Genomic DNA, 14,852 nt, shown 5'->3' on the forward strand with positions numbered 1-14,852 from the left:
TCATTTTGATCACTAAATATAACGTTGTGAGTTCAAGCATTACTTCCAGTGCTGCAGTCGGACACGTACGGATTGAGCCCGACGCGCAGATGCAGGCTAGTCGTTGTAACTTCGATAGTTGAAGTCTCATCGAAGTCTTTGATACTTTAGAGACCCAAGCCACCGCTTCATATGTGATTACCAGTCAATCATGGTGTACATCCATCTTATAATCCTCGGGTTGCAGCCCCAGGATTTCCCAGCAATTGGATTGCACTCCATAAGCGCTTTTGTAGCTTTGACTTAGGTCAGGTCCACATGCTGCTTGCGGCCTAGATACTTGACCGTGTTAACCATCTCTAGCTATCTGTCGCCAAGGGATAGATTTCTGAGGCCCGGCAGTGACCTTCGTCTGGTAAACGGTATGATTGTAGCTTTAGAGGGGTTGATGTTTAAGACAACCCCACTACACCACCCCTTTGCCAGCCCCAATCCCCTTTGTCCAATATCGCAGAGAGTGTCTACGAATTTACATCTGGCTAAGATAACAATGTCGTCCGCATATCCCTAACAGCGGACTCCATTGCTCGTTAGCAGATCAAGAAGTTCGTCCACAACTAGGCTCCAAAGAAGGGGGAATAGCACTCTACCCCGTGGACAGCCTCTTGTTGTGCCCAAACGAATTCTGGTATCGCTTTCGGTGGTTTCAGCTATCCTGGTGCGCAGTACGGCTTCTATCCATACCGTACCGGTGCTGCCACATTCTTTTTCTCTAGTGCTCTTGACACGCTTTCGTGTGACGTATTGTCAAGGCACCTTCGATGTCAAGGAAGGCGCATAACAACACCTCGAGCCCATCTAACGAATTACGTATCTCTGAGGTTAACTAATACTAAGCAGTATTATTTGTCTGCCTGCTCTGTAAGCATGCTGCTACGCATGTAGCGGTGCAGCCTTCAGAACCTTCGATCGTATTTCGAAGTCAATGATCTTTTCCATGATCTTAAGTAGCAAGTTAACCTGATTGGCCTGAAGTATTTCGCCAATGTATAGTGTTTTCTTCCTACCTTGGGTATGAAGATCACCTCTGCAGTGCGCCATGGTTCTGGGATATATACCAGCACCAGGCTATCCCTGTTGCAGAAATGCTGGAAGAATGCCATCCGCACTCGGAGACTTATATTTTTCGAAAGAGGTCAAAGCCCAATTGATGGAGTCTGCAGTGAATTGTGACTATGAAATCCAAGCGAGATAGCTTTCGTTCGACAATGGGTCGAATTTGGTCTTCTCGAATTGTCTCCGGGAAATGCGAAGAGCCGTGGCTCTTTCTTCTGCGCTGGACGTATACGTCCCATCCGATCTTTTAATTGCTAGTACTGTGTCCGTCTTTCCTCTAGCCAGAACCTTACGCATCCTTGCAGCCTATGGCGTTAACTAGACGCTTTCACAGAACTTTCTGAAGCTCTTCTCCATTGCTGTCCTAATCTCCTTGTTGTAAGCAGTGAAGCTGCACTTGTAATCCTTCCAGTTCCCGGTACGCTTGGCTTTTTTAAATAGTTCGCTTACCGTTTTTCTAAGTACTGAGAGCTTACTTGACCACCAAGAACAACTGCGGCTCTTGGTGGTCGCCTTTAGGGGGTAGCTGCTGTGATATGCCTCTGTAATGGACTGGTTTAGCGCAGACAATCTGCTCTCCAGTCCAGAAGCAGTTGCACTGTTGTCCAGCTGCCCCCTCCTTCTGACATTTATTTCAAGCATATCCCTAAAGGTGGCCCAGTCTGGGATACGCCTGGGAGGGAGTTGTTTGACCTCTACCTCCAGTGCGAATCTAATGATGCGATGATCTAACATGGAAGGTTTCGATGACACTCTCCATCGCCCTGTCATAAGTTTGTCACAAAGGTGTGTTCGCATCCCACGTTTGCAATGCTTAAACTCTTACTAACTATAAATTCAAGGAGAGACTCACCCCGTTTGTTGCAGTCCGTGCTGCCCCATTCCATGTGATGGGCGTTGGCGTCGCATCCAAGGACGAGGGGCAGGTTATCTCTCCTGCAGTACTCCACCAGGTTACCGACGGCCTCTGGGGGTGTTGTCTCTCCCGGAAACTAGGCCGCTGCCAGGACGAAGTCTGTTCCTTCGTTGTTCTTTGCCTGCACTGCGACCAGGTCTTGTGGTAGGAACTCTGAAATACAAAAGAAGTCAATATCTTTCCTAATTACTACGCAGGTTCTAGCACTCACTAAAGAGATTCCAGATTACCTTATTTGACTCTGTTTTGAGATCCCTGACCTCTCCTTTGTAGATCCAATGCTTCTGCATCAACAGTATGCCCAGGCCATCCGCTGAGAATCTGCTCGCATTGACAGCCGACTACAGGATCGGATCAATGAGGAACTGGTCCTCATATTCGCGGTCCTGTGCGTTGCCACCCGCTAGGTACGTGAATCCCTCCAGAAACTCTTGCATGCAGGATAGCACACCCCTTGTTCGTGTGTCTTCTCAGTAGGGACCTTCACCTTGGCCTCCGCAGTTGCCGGGTTGAGTCGCACCTTATCTGCCAGCATCTTCTCTTCCGTTTTGTTTTCGGTGGCCGCCTTGGGCTTATAAGGCCTCGTAACCACCAAGCTGAACCTTGAGTTCAAGCGAAAGCTCTTCCTCCGGACGAATTTGTACGATTCGTCGTCTATGCAGAGGTTAAGCCTCCACCCAGAATCCTCGACCTTGTTATTTACTACATGCCAGGCTGATGTACTTAGCCCTTCGTTCTAGTTCTTTATGAGCGCGAGAGCAAACTCGTACGCGCACCTGGGGAGGAACACCGTTACGCTATGCATTGGCGGTATGTCGTCTCCTTTCTTTGCGCAGAGGACGGAGCCATTCCAGCCTACCAGCTTGGGAGCGCTCTCCCTCAGCCAGCTAGCAGATCTCTCCTTGCAGTCAACCTGCAGCATGCCTCCTTTGAAATATACTCCATGGAAGGAGGCTGCATATTCAGATCCTCTGAATACCTCCTCCATGAGTAGGTCTTGGAGCACGGTAAGCTCCTCCGACCCCAGCGTCTACGCCGGGTAGTTTAGTAGCAGTAGCAGTTTCCCCCCCGCAAGGAGGAAAGAGGCGAAAAGAGAACATATATTATAAATTTATGTTGATAAATCCAAATAAATCTGTAAATGCTGCATCATTAATAATATTGTACAATATTATATGCAAACATAAATTAGATATAGTTGTTAAATAACTAATTGACTAAACAATTAGTGGAAATAATTTAATGCTAAAATAATAATAAAATGAAATTTAATGTGTAACAAGTAAATGTTAAGATCAATAATAAATGTCAAAAATAAATATTTCAGACCAAAAAAGAATTACGTAAATAGGTAATTTTGTTAAACCGTAAAATAAAATCATTTCCGTGCTATTTCCAATAAAAATTTTAAATTACACTGTTATTTAAACTTAAACCAACAAAAACGGGCATGTTGCCAATAGCATATATCAGAGTATACCGCAAAATGTGCGTAATGCCCTTAAAACTTGGGTGGAGTAAATATATTACCACTTTTATTTACCCAACCTAAAACAACTAACTTCTTTTAATTGAAACCTATGCTATGTTAGAAATTAATTGTCATTACCAGGGTTGCAAACAATGCACTAAAAAATAATTTAACTAATATTTGAGTAAAAAAATTTTTAGGAATATAATATACAATAAAAATACCGAATAAAAAAATATATCCCAAGCATATAATGAAGAATTAAAAAAAAAAAAGTTTTAAAATTCAAATTTTTTTGGCGTTTGCGTACTTTGTGTTTTATTATTTTGAACTGGAGTTCGCACAGAACTATCTTATTCAATGCTTTAAAACACTGGTCGGCAAACCGACACTTTCGAGCGATTTATATTTTATCAATTTTTAATTCTGATTTTGGGATTAAAAATAAAATTTTTAATTTGACTATTAAATTAATAATTAAATTTTAAGGTTTTTCTGTTAAATTCAAATTTTTGATTTAATCTAGATTTTTCATTTTTAATCCCAACATCGGAATTAGAAAATGAAAATTTTTTTTTAACCCCAACAAAAACTTTAAAATTTAATTTTTAATCCAAGATGTAGGAATTTTGAATAAAAAAGAATCGCAACCCTGTTTAATACAAACGTGATATTGTAGTATATACATAAACATTTTCTACATATTGTGAGCAACTATGCTGGAAAGTAAAATCAAAAATCTTCCATTGAACAGCATTTTCTGAGCTCAATTTGTTTATGGCTCTATTCCTGACTTAGAGTTATGAAAACTATTTCATATGTTCTTTAAATAAGAGTCTTAATACCAATATACCCATCTAACACAATAAATTATTTGATTTATCATATACTAATAAGTTTCTGGCATTTTTGGTACCTCCTATTACAAATGACAAAATGTAAAAGTCGATAACAGATGTATTTAGGTATGCATAGAAAAACTATTTTATTATTTGTGTCTTTGACAAAAATGCTTTTGAAATTGGGATAATTAAGATTATTATCCTGATGTGGTTGTTGCGGCCGAAAACATCCTTAGCAAAATTTTGAAGAATGCTGCCGAGTTAATAGTCCTTGGTCGGATAAAAATCCGGGTCCGTTCCGGTTCCGTAGACCCGACTGCCGTGCCTATTTTAATGCTAGAGGTCAGATGTTATGAAGGTTTTCAAGAAGGAACTATCGGGTTCTCAACAAAATGAAATACTTAATTTCTCTGGCTACGAAACCTTAAGCAAATGTTTCCTTGAGAATTAGAACAATCCAAACAGAGTTAGGTCCCCGAAATAACAACCCCTGGCCGTATAAATTCCGTTAACGAAGAACATGCTGTTGCGAGAATTGCACTGTTCCTTCTGGACAACGTATTTGCTTTAATATCAACAAATCTCTAAAGCAACGAATTGGGAAATGATTTGCACTTTGTTTTTATATGGGCTACTAAATCGTTACATATTTTGTATAATTAAATTGTTACAAGTCGATGCCTGCACATATAAGATATTAAGAAATAACTTATTTCAGTAATAGCATAGTAATAATCAACATTTTAAACGCTAAACGGGGTCACAAAGTTTGTAACACCGGAGACCCTATAAAAAAATATATATATGAATGATCAGCATGACGAGCTGAGTTAATTTAGCTATGTCCGTCTGTATATACCTACGCGAACTAGTCCCTCACTTTTTGAGATATCGATAGATGGAAAACTTTTATATTTGACAAGATATCTTCACGAAATTTGGCTCGAATAATTATTTATAAGACAGTTGTTCAGATCGGACCACAATAGCATATAGCTGCCATACAAACTTCGATCAAAATCATTTATCTGATGCCTAAGGACAACAATAGTAATTGTACTATACTGTATATTATAAACAACAACAACTCATCTGGTGCTAAAATTTATCCGATAGAGCTTATAAGTCCTATTTCCTACCGAATTCTTCGTGCATAACAAGTCTTTGAAAGTGCCTACCTCGGGCATGATGCACACGCACTTAACATCTCTCCAGTTGTGCAATAAAACCAGTTTTAATTTGATGACTTAATTTGATTAAAATTTTACTGGCGAAGTCTCCGCCATATGTAAATTTCACAGAATGACCACTTTTGTAACCAACGGACAATAACAATACCAAACGCTCCCTTGAGCTGACAACCAACGTAACACAATTCCCACGACAACCAGTTTTACGTTATCGGAATCCAACAAGAGCTGTATTTTCTGTTTTGTATTCATTGAGCAACACCTAAAGAGGCTGATTTTCAGACCTTAAGACACACAGTGAGTGAACCACAGATTATGTGGCACATACTGTCAACACACTACTGACATACCTAGTTCACGTACGGCGCCATACCTCCCACTGAGTTGCTGTCAAATAACCTTAATTATAATGATCAACCCTTGCTCCCCCAACCTTCTTCCAGCTCTAATCATGGTTCGAGAACTGTGAACTCCTGGTCCCTCGCACAGTCGGTTCCGTGTGTCAGACCGTAATATATCGCAACATTGCAATTAATGCTTTGTCTGATATCATTTATAGCGTGTTATGCCCTGCTCACCATAAGTAAGCCGAATGTGACATAAGTTGCCCCGTTGGAGTCGCCAAACAGCACCACAGTGCGACCACCTACCGACCGGTGGTACTGCAGCAGCAACGACCACTACCTGTACACAACTCCTACATACTCATAGTCATTACTACTTCACCGAGACATATATTTCTAATAGTTTAACTACAAAGAACTGAGTAACATCCAAAATATAGTTAATTTAATATATCGATAGCTGCGGACCAAAAAAACCAAGCAACACAGCTACTCGGATTTTGTGAGTTGTGCCGATTTCAAAGTTATACGTATGGCGAGCGAGAAATTGGTTGGCGCCTACCTTTCAACCTGTACACTGTGTCGTCTCATCGATGACGACATTGACCGCAGTTACACTAACCTTGAATGTCAGGGCGAAAAATTTAACATATACATACATCGGTAAATGTTCAAAACAGCGGCTTTTTTGAAAGAACTATCCAATTTTTTCGGAAAATGTAAGGGCTATATTAAAAAATAAAAACTTGGTAAGGTAAGGTTAGGCTGGATTTTTAAATATAAAGAAAGGTAAGTTTAGGCTACAAAAGAACCAAAAGAAATAAATATAATACGTCAATGGCAGGAAATAAATAAAACATTATTAGTTTTCGCGTAGATAATAACCCAGGTCGATCCAACACCGGGGTGTCATAAAAACAAAAAAAAATCTTGTTTTCAACCGCATGCGTCCTATTTTTTGGTTAAGTGCAATTTAAACACACATTTGAAGATATTTTCCTAAAAAAATTTACCATTTTTTCAAAAAAGCCGCTGTTTATAACAATTACCTATACATCCCCCCTATTATATGTTGCCCAACAGGATATTAGCCGAACATAACTGCGCTACTACGTGGTGAAAACCGTTTGATACAAGCCGATTTTAACGCGCACCACGATCTTTGGCAGTCCAAATGTCATTCTTCTCAATCTAGATCACCCGAATTATGGACACATGTAGTACCTTTCCATTTATTACCACCGCTAGCCAGGTTTGATAAATCAATTCCCACAACAGCCGGTTCTGCGATACCGGAATTGACCCGGATTTTATCCGGCCAAGGGATGTTATTTCGGCGATCTAACCCTGTTTGGATCGGTGAGTTTTAGATTAAGTTTGTCGTCATTGGAGCAACGCCCAGCAGCAGGGTTGCTCCGTATCCTCCTAACCCGTGCTGGCAGCCTTTTAGCGCAAACCCAGCAGTAAAATTCTTACAATTCAACTGCAACGGACTCCAGAGTAAGATCGAGGAGATAGTTGTATTCATGAGCCGGGAGCGCGTAACGATAGCTGCGGTCCAAGAAACCAAGCTAAACAGCCGCTCAGATCTTCTGAGTTGTGCAGGTTTCAACGTTTTACGTAAGGATCGCGAGCGAGATAATGGTGGAGGCCTAGCCTTCATATTGCACAACACCGTGCAATATCGTCTTATCGATGTTGACATCGACCGTAGGGATACTACCCTAGAATGTCAGGATATAGCTGTCCGGTCAGGCGATGTCGAGCTTGAAATATTTAATATATACATCCGTCCAGTTACATGTTGCCCAACAGGATATCACCCGAACATAGATGCGCTACTTCGTGGTGAAAACCGTTTGGTGCTAGGCGACTTTAACGCGCATCACGATCTTTGGCATTCCTGCCTGTCAAACGATCGTTGGGGGATGGAGCTGGCGGAACAGATAGACGATTCGACATTCTGCACAATGAATGACGAAGCCCCCACCAGAATTATGGGCACCTGTAATAACTCGCCAGATATTACCATCGCTAGCGGTGGTCTGATAAATAGTATAACCTGGCGACCTATGCCAACTCTCGCATCAGACCATCTGCCCATAATTATCTCGATCGAGAAACCTCCTGACTTTATTTCTGTGGACAACCGCACTTATGTTAACTTTAACAAAGCTAACTGGGTCGGATTCACAGAATTTACTGAGAGCACCTTCAACGCACTACCCATTCCTACGGACGTCATCGTTGGCGAGCGTCAATTTCGCAAGGTGATCGCTGCTGCTACTGCTCGCTTCATACCGGCTGGAAGAATCGCGGAACTCCGCCCTAATTTCCCAGCCGAAGCTGCTGTACTAGCAAACGAGCGCGACACCTTACGCCATGCCGATCCCTGTGATCCCCGAATAAGGGATCTCAATTTGGAGATTCGGCAAATGATAAATCATCATAAGCAAACAAAATGGAATCAGCGTTTGAAGTCCTGCATTTATCCACCGGTGTGAGTAAACTTTGGACTACTGTCAAGGCCCTGTCAAATCCGAGAAGACATGACGATCGGGTTGAAATTCAATTCGATGGCCATGCCTCCTCGGACCCAGAGAAGTGCGCGAGCTATTTCAGCCGACAATTTACACTGCACCCTTCGACTGACAAGGCCAAACGACGTGTTACCCGACGGCTGCGCAAAAGGCCAAAGGCTGCGCACCACTTACTTTCGCCGATGGGGAGTTTCAGAGTGTCATCAAAGAGGCGAAATCGTCTAAATCCATTGGCCCTGATGGAATAAGCATGCTGATGCTAAAACACCTAGGCCGAACGGGAGTAAATAATCTCACCAAGGTCCTCAACCTGTCGATATCCAGTCTTCAAATACCCGATGTGTGGAAAGTCGGAAGAGTGGTCCACTACTGAAACATCGGAAACCCGCCAACAAAGGGGAGTCTAATCGTCCGATAACTCTCCTTTCCCCAGTAGTGAAGACACTTGAGGCTTTGTAACTCCCGTCATTCACTCACCACCTGAGCCTAGCAGATCATCAGCATGGCTTCCGAAAAGTCCACCACAGCACTTAGCGTCATAAACGCCCCGATAGTTCATGGCCTGAACCAGAAGCCACCCTGCGAGAGGACGATCCTCGTAGCGTTGAACTTGTCAAAAGCTTTTGACACAGTCAATCACACAACGCTACTTGAGGACCTAGAACAATTAACGCTCCCTCCAGGGCTGAAGCGGTGGACTATGAACTACCTGAGCGGGCGGCATTCATCCGTACTGTTTCGAGGTCAAAACTCCAAACTAAGGAAAATTAAACAGGGGGTTCCGCAGGGCGGTGTCCTCTCCCACTACTGTTTAATTTTTATATTTCGATACTACCCAGCCACCAGAGAGAATTTCCGTGACCTCGTACGCTGATGACTGCATGATATTGACTTCGGGCAATGGAATCGATGGCATGTGCTCAAAAGTAAACGGCGATCTTTCTCGCTTCTTCTCTGCAAGGAGTCTGACACTCTCCCCCACTAAATCCACAGGGACCATATTTACGAACTGGACGAAGGAGTACAGACTGGATCTAAACATTTCAGTCGATGGTACCAAAATTCCGACGGTAAACAACCCTAAAATTCTAGGCGTTACACTAGACAGTATTTGCTTCTTCACTCCTCACACGACCGCGATAACTGCCAAAGTACAGAGCCGCAACATAATGCTCAAGTCGCTTGCCGGCAGCTCTTGGGGAAAAGACAAAGAAACGTTGTTGGCAACATACATGGTCCCCAAACGGGGACTAGGTAACCGTTACAACAACAACAACAGGTATGATAAATCGCATAATCTGGCATGTGCTAACACTCCACCCGACTTTTAAAATTAAACAAATCTGCTATGTTTTCGCAGAAATTCTTGTACCTTCGCGCAACTTCGTTTTAGATACTGCAGTGCTACTACTCCTACTTATCCAGAATGGACTCTCACATACTGAACCTATGTCCTGCTTACAGAGTCAACGCATGACACTAACCATCTACAAATATCTGCTGTATTTTCGCAGAAATGCTTGGACCTTCACGCAACTTCGTTCTAGATACTGCAGTATGTTTAACTCCTACTTATCTAAAATGAGCTCTCACATACTGAACATGTGTCCTGCAAGCAATGAGTCGCCACATGACACTAACCATCTCTTTGTATGCCCTATGAAACCAACTCTTCCACCTATCCCCTATCCGACCCCGCTGAAACTGATCCTCCTCTAAATAACTTTAATGAAAATCAATACATGATCCCTCCAAACAGGGTTTATATCAGCTATGCAAAAATACAATTTTTTCTATGTAACCGGAACAGGCTCAAATTTTTATGTGATCATGGATTGTCAACTAGGCACCTTTCCATAAAAATATTTGGAGACTTTTTATGTTGTTACTATAAGTTATCTGACGGTTACTTACGGTGCTGCATAACATCATTGAAAAATACTCAATATTATATGTTGTGTGAACACCTTTTTACTATTTTTCGTTAAATCAGCTTAACATCCATATTTCATAATATAGCCTAAGCAGCTTCCTTTGCCAAACGCTCGGCTTTTTGTACCACTTCTTCGATTGGGCCAACCATATAGAAAGCGACTTCAGGAAGATGATCGTATTCACCTGACAAGATTTGAGTGAATCCCTTGATAGTTTCTTCCAATGGGACTAATTTTCCAGCATGACCAGTGAACACTTCAGCGACCTGGAATGGCTGAGACAGGAAACGTTGAATCTTGCGTGCGCGAGCAACTGTAAGTTTATCTTCTTCAGACAACTCGTCCATTCCTAAAATAGCAATAATATCCTGCAGCGATTTGTAGTCCTGCAAAATTTTCTGGACACCACGAGCTACATTATAGTGCTCTTGACCAATGATGTTGGGATCCATAATACGAGATGTGGAGTCTAAAGGATCCACAGCTGGATAAATGCCCAATTCTGCAATGGCACGTGATAATACAGTTGTAGCATCCAAATGAGCAAATGTTGTTGCTGGAGCAGGATCAGTCAAATCATCCGCTGGCACATAAATGGCCTGCACTGAGGTAATAGAACCTTTCTTCGTAGTTGTAATACGTTCCTGCATAGATCCCATATCAGTGGCTAGTGTTGGTTGATAACCCACAGCAGATGGAATACGACCCAACAAGGCAGACACTTCTGAACCAGCTTGGGTGAAGCGGAAAATGTTGTCAATGAAAAGCAGCACATCTTGTCCTTCCTGATCACGGAAGTACTCGGCAACTGTCAATCCAGTCAATGCAACACGTGCGCGAGCGCCTGGGGGTTCGTTCATTTGACCGTATACCAAAGCCACCTTCGAGGTCTTATCTTTTAATGAAATGACACCAGACTCAATCATTTCATTATACAAATCATTTCCTTCGCGAGTGCGTTCGCCTACTCCAGCAAATACCGAATAACCACCATGAGCCTTTGCCACATTATTAATAAGCTCCATAATCAATACAGTTTTGCCGACACCGGCGCCACCGAACAATCCAATCTTACCACCCTTGGCATAAGGGGCTAACAAATCGACTACTTTAATTCCAGTTACCAGAATTTCTTGTTCGACTGACATATCCACGAATTCTGGAGCTTCAGCGTGAATAGGGGCAGTCTTATTGGTTGGGATTGCACCGCGTTCATCAATTGGTTCACCTAACACAAAATTAAAATTAATTTTATTACTAGGCAAATACACCTATCCTTAATTTACCAATAACATTGATGATACGGCCTAAAGTTTCTGCACCTACTGGGATACGAATTGGGTAACTAGTATCTAGAACCTTTTGTCCTCGTACAAGGCCTTCTGTACCATCCATAGCAATCGTGCGCACAGTGTTTTCTCCCAAATGTTGAGCGACTTCCAACACAAGCCGTGGAGCGCGATTTTCCACCTCCAAAGCATTTAAAATTGGAGGCAAGTCATCGTCAAACTGAACATCAACGACGGCACCAATTACCGCTACAATCTAATGTATTATATAATAAACATTAACATATACATATTGAATAATACAATCACAAAAACAGACATACTCTGCCATTGGCCCCAGCCGCCGCCCGGCTTGCGGCTTTTGCTGTAGCACCACGGGCTAAAATATGCAGATAATATATTAGTTATCATTTTTATAATCGTCAAACGAATTGGGTCCGAACTTAACAATACATTAATTCAACACCAACATTCTTATTATGTAACCCTGTTTTTCAGACTCCACTTGCTTTAAATCGAATACTATTCTTAAATATTTCATTAATAAACTACTCACTGATTTTAGATAAATGCGGCAAGAGATTTTTCTCGCATTTTACAACAGCCCTTATTGCAAACATTTTGAATATAATTTTCGTTCTATAAAATAAATTGTAATGTTGGCGAACCAAATGACAGCACCGATAGAGTTATGCAAGGCGAATTTATTCCATTGCATACATTGTATAAAACTACAAGTAGCCAATCCTAAGATATTCACTAATACACAAGCAAAAATATCCCACTTGGTACGGGTTGCCTCGTAAATTCTACTACTAAAATTACACTTGGTACGGGTTGCCAACCAATATTCTGCTACTAAAGTCACACTTTATACGGGTTGCCAACCATTATTCTGCTACTAAAACGTCCAAATGACAGAAATCTGCTATAGTGTGTCGCCGTGTTCTGTTTTAAAATTTATAACTTTAAGAATGTTTTTATTACATATTCAAATAGTTTTCGGTTATTAAGATTCTTAAAGATTAAATTTACATTTAATAAGTATATCGCTGAGGGTGATTTAGAATATTTTGTAAATATTGTTTTTTAATTGGTACATTGTTTCGCTTATTATTATTGTTGTTCCTGAATTGTACCCCATTTTTTATTCCATTATAATATTTAATTCCATAATTTTTTTTTTTAATTAATTCAAGTAGATTATTTTCATTTATATTTGTTCATGAATACAATTGAATTGTACCTGATTTTCATATATTTATTTTCGTTTTTGTTTAAATCACGTTGAATGTTTCAACTTATATCGTTAATGTTATATCATATTGGTAATGTAGCTAATTTTATGTATAGATATTTTCGAGTTATATTTGTTACGAAATGTAGATTGTTTTAGAACTGTAATATAGGCCTCCCGGGGAACCGAACACCTCAATATTGCAACCTCAGAAGGAGTGAGGAAAAGCAATAAATATATAATAACCATTTGTTTCGAAAATATTCGTGAAAATTTTCATTAATATTCTGCATTACAAATACATGTTCACAAACAAGTTGTTAAACTACATTTTTTTTATTTACATATCTGTGTCTAACAATGGCAGATTCGATCAGGTGATCTTAGCTGTGTCACAAACAAAGGAAAACAGCTGATTTTTTGGGTACTTATGGAGAATACAGTAACTTTAAGGGAACAGGCTAGCAGTTGTCGCTGCCGTTATTGAAGCAGCAAAAAAGTCGATGGGACTATCGCTAGTTTTTTTCCGTCTCACTATCAATAGTTTATCAATCAGAAAATTGCTCTAAAGCGGCCTTTACACGGTCATTCATGTTTGCAAGCATGTGCGGCGTGATGAGAAGAATGAGCGTGTAAACATAATAAATTCGTGTTCGTCATACATGTGCGATGGGTTTTAATATTTTTAAAAACATGATGTTGTTATGAACATGTTTTATGGTGTAAACGCTGGCATCATGCACGCAGTATATTTTTTCAGTCGTAAGCAAACATTGAGGCGTAATGACGTCACGGATAAACGAAAAAATTTTGCAAGGACTTCTTTGAAATTTATCGAAGCGTTCTGGATGGCAGGATTATAAATTTTTTAAAAAATCATATAACATAAAAAAACATATAATTAAAAAAAATATAACAAAGAAACAATACAAGTAATAATAAAATATCATGGTTTTATGATGAACGTTTTAAATTAAATAAGCAAATAAAATTTAGTTGCACGTTATTCAAAAGTATTTGTGCCGGCCCCTGAAATTTCGTTTCGCACTACTTTTGTTAGCTATTTTTAGCTGGTTTATTTCTGGCATCCCGCCTTTTTTGACATCAGCTGTTCGAAATTCCCTGATTTTAATAATCAAGGAAAGAGAATAAAAGAAAAATCAGCGAAAATGAGAGAGTCTCGCATCATGTCATACTTGGCGTTAAGAGCAATTGAGACATAAGCAAGAAGTTGTAAGCTTGAATAATATATGATACAAGTATAAAATTATAAGTGTATAGCCATTAAATTGGGACTTTTATTTAACAATCCTGCATTCTACACTACCAATCGGTAATGAAAAATGCCTGGCAGAGAGCCAGAGAGCATTGCATTGATCAACGCATTGATTTGAACCGCTTTACTTTTGAGCACCGTGGGGTAAGGCTGTCGTCAGGAGGTACCCACGTTAAACACACCGGACGTTGACCCGAGCCCGTTGTTTGGATTCCGACGCGAATAGACGTGCTTGCGCATCGTTGTTATTTTATAGTGAGTTTTTCGGCATTTTCTTTTGTCCGGTATTTGTTTACGTGAATTAGTTGGCACCATTTTTACCTGGCGCGTGTTTATAGCGGTAGTGCGGTGCAATCGGGTTAGTGACCGCTTGTATTACTATTGCAGTTCACATTTTTTTCGCGTTTTGTGCATTTTTGTGCATATTGGACGAGTTTGGTGCATGGGTAGCAGTAAGTACACATAGTGTATTTGTAGGGTACTGTACCTTTAGGTACTTACTCAACATGGTTATTCACGTTGTTATTGTTGTAGGACTCCTTGCACAATCCCAGTTTAGTACCGTATTGTTGGTATTTTTGCCGGCGGGGCAGCCTATTTGGAGTGTTTTGTTGGGCATCTGGTGTTCAGTTGGATAGTTTCGGCAGACTCTAAGCAGGATTGCTCAAAAGGTACCGGCGTCTGTCCAGTGCTGAAGCTAGTAAATCTTGTGCAGACA

At 40.7% G+C, this 14,852-nt stretch overlaps 1 protein-coding gene across 1 annotated transcript; it reads right to left on the minus strand.

Moving 5' to 3' along the window:
* Positions 1 to 10,346: 10,346 nt before the first annotated feature.
* Positions 10,347 to 12,394, minus strand: LOC106620749 (ATP synthase subunit beta, mitochondrial). Its single transcript, XM_036363656.2, has 4 exons — positions 12,178 to 12,394; positions 11,945 to 12,000; positions 11,619 to 11,877; positions 10,347 to 11,560 (listed from the first exon to the last, which is right to left on the minus strand). The coding sequence occupies exons 1-4, from the start codon at positions 12,239 to 12,241 to the stop codon at positions 10,419 to 10,421; spliced, it is 1,521 nt and encodes a 506-aa protein (XP_036219549.1). The 5' UTR covers positions 12,242 to 12,394; the 3' UTR covers positions 10,347 to 10,418.
* Positions 12,395 to 14,852: the final 2,458 nt, after the last annotated feature.

The sequence above is a fragment of the Bactrocera oleae genome, chromosome X, assembly GCF_042242935.1.
Source record: "Bactrocera oleae isolate idBacOlea1 chromosome X, idBacOlea1, whole genome shotgun sequence".
Lineage (NCBI taxonomy): Eukaryota > Metazoa > Arthropoda > Insecta > Diptera > Tephritidae > Bactrocera > Bactrocera oleae.

Excerpts from the sequence above, each read along its gene's own strand:
- LOC106620749 (XM_036363656.2), bottom strand. The coding sequence starts at position 12,241 with ATGTTTGCAATAAGGGCTGTTGTAAAATGCGAGAAAAATCTCTTGCCG. Across the intron at positions 12,001-12,177 it reads GCCGCATTTATCTAAAATCA|CCCGTGGTGCTACAGCAAAA; the intron begins GTGAGTAGTTTA and ends TGCATATTTTAG. Across the intron at positions 11,561-11,618 it reads CCGTATCATCAATGTTATTG|GTGAACCAATTGATGAACGC; the intron begins GTAAATTAAGGA and ends ATTTTGTGTTAG.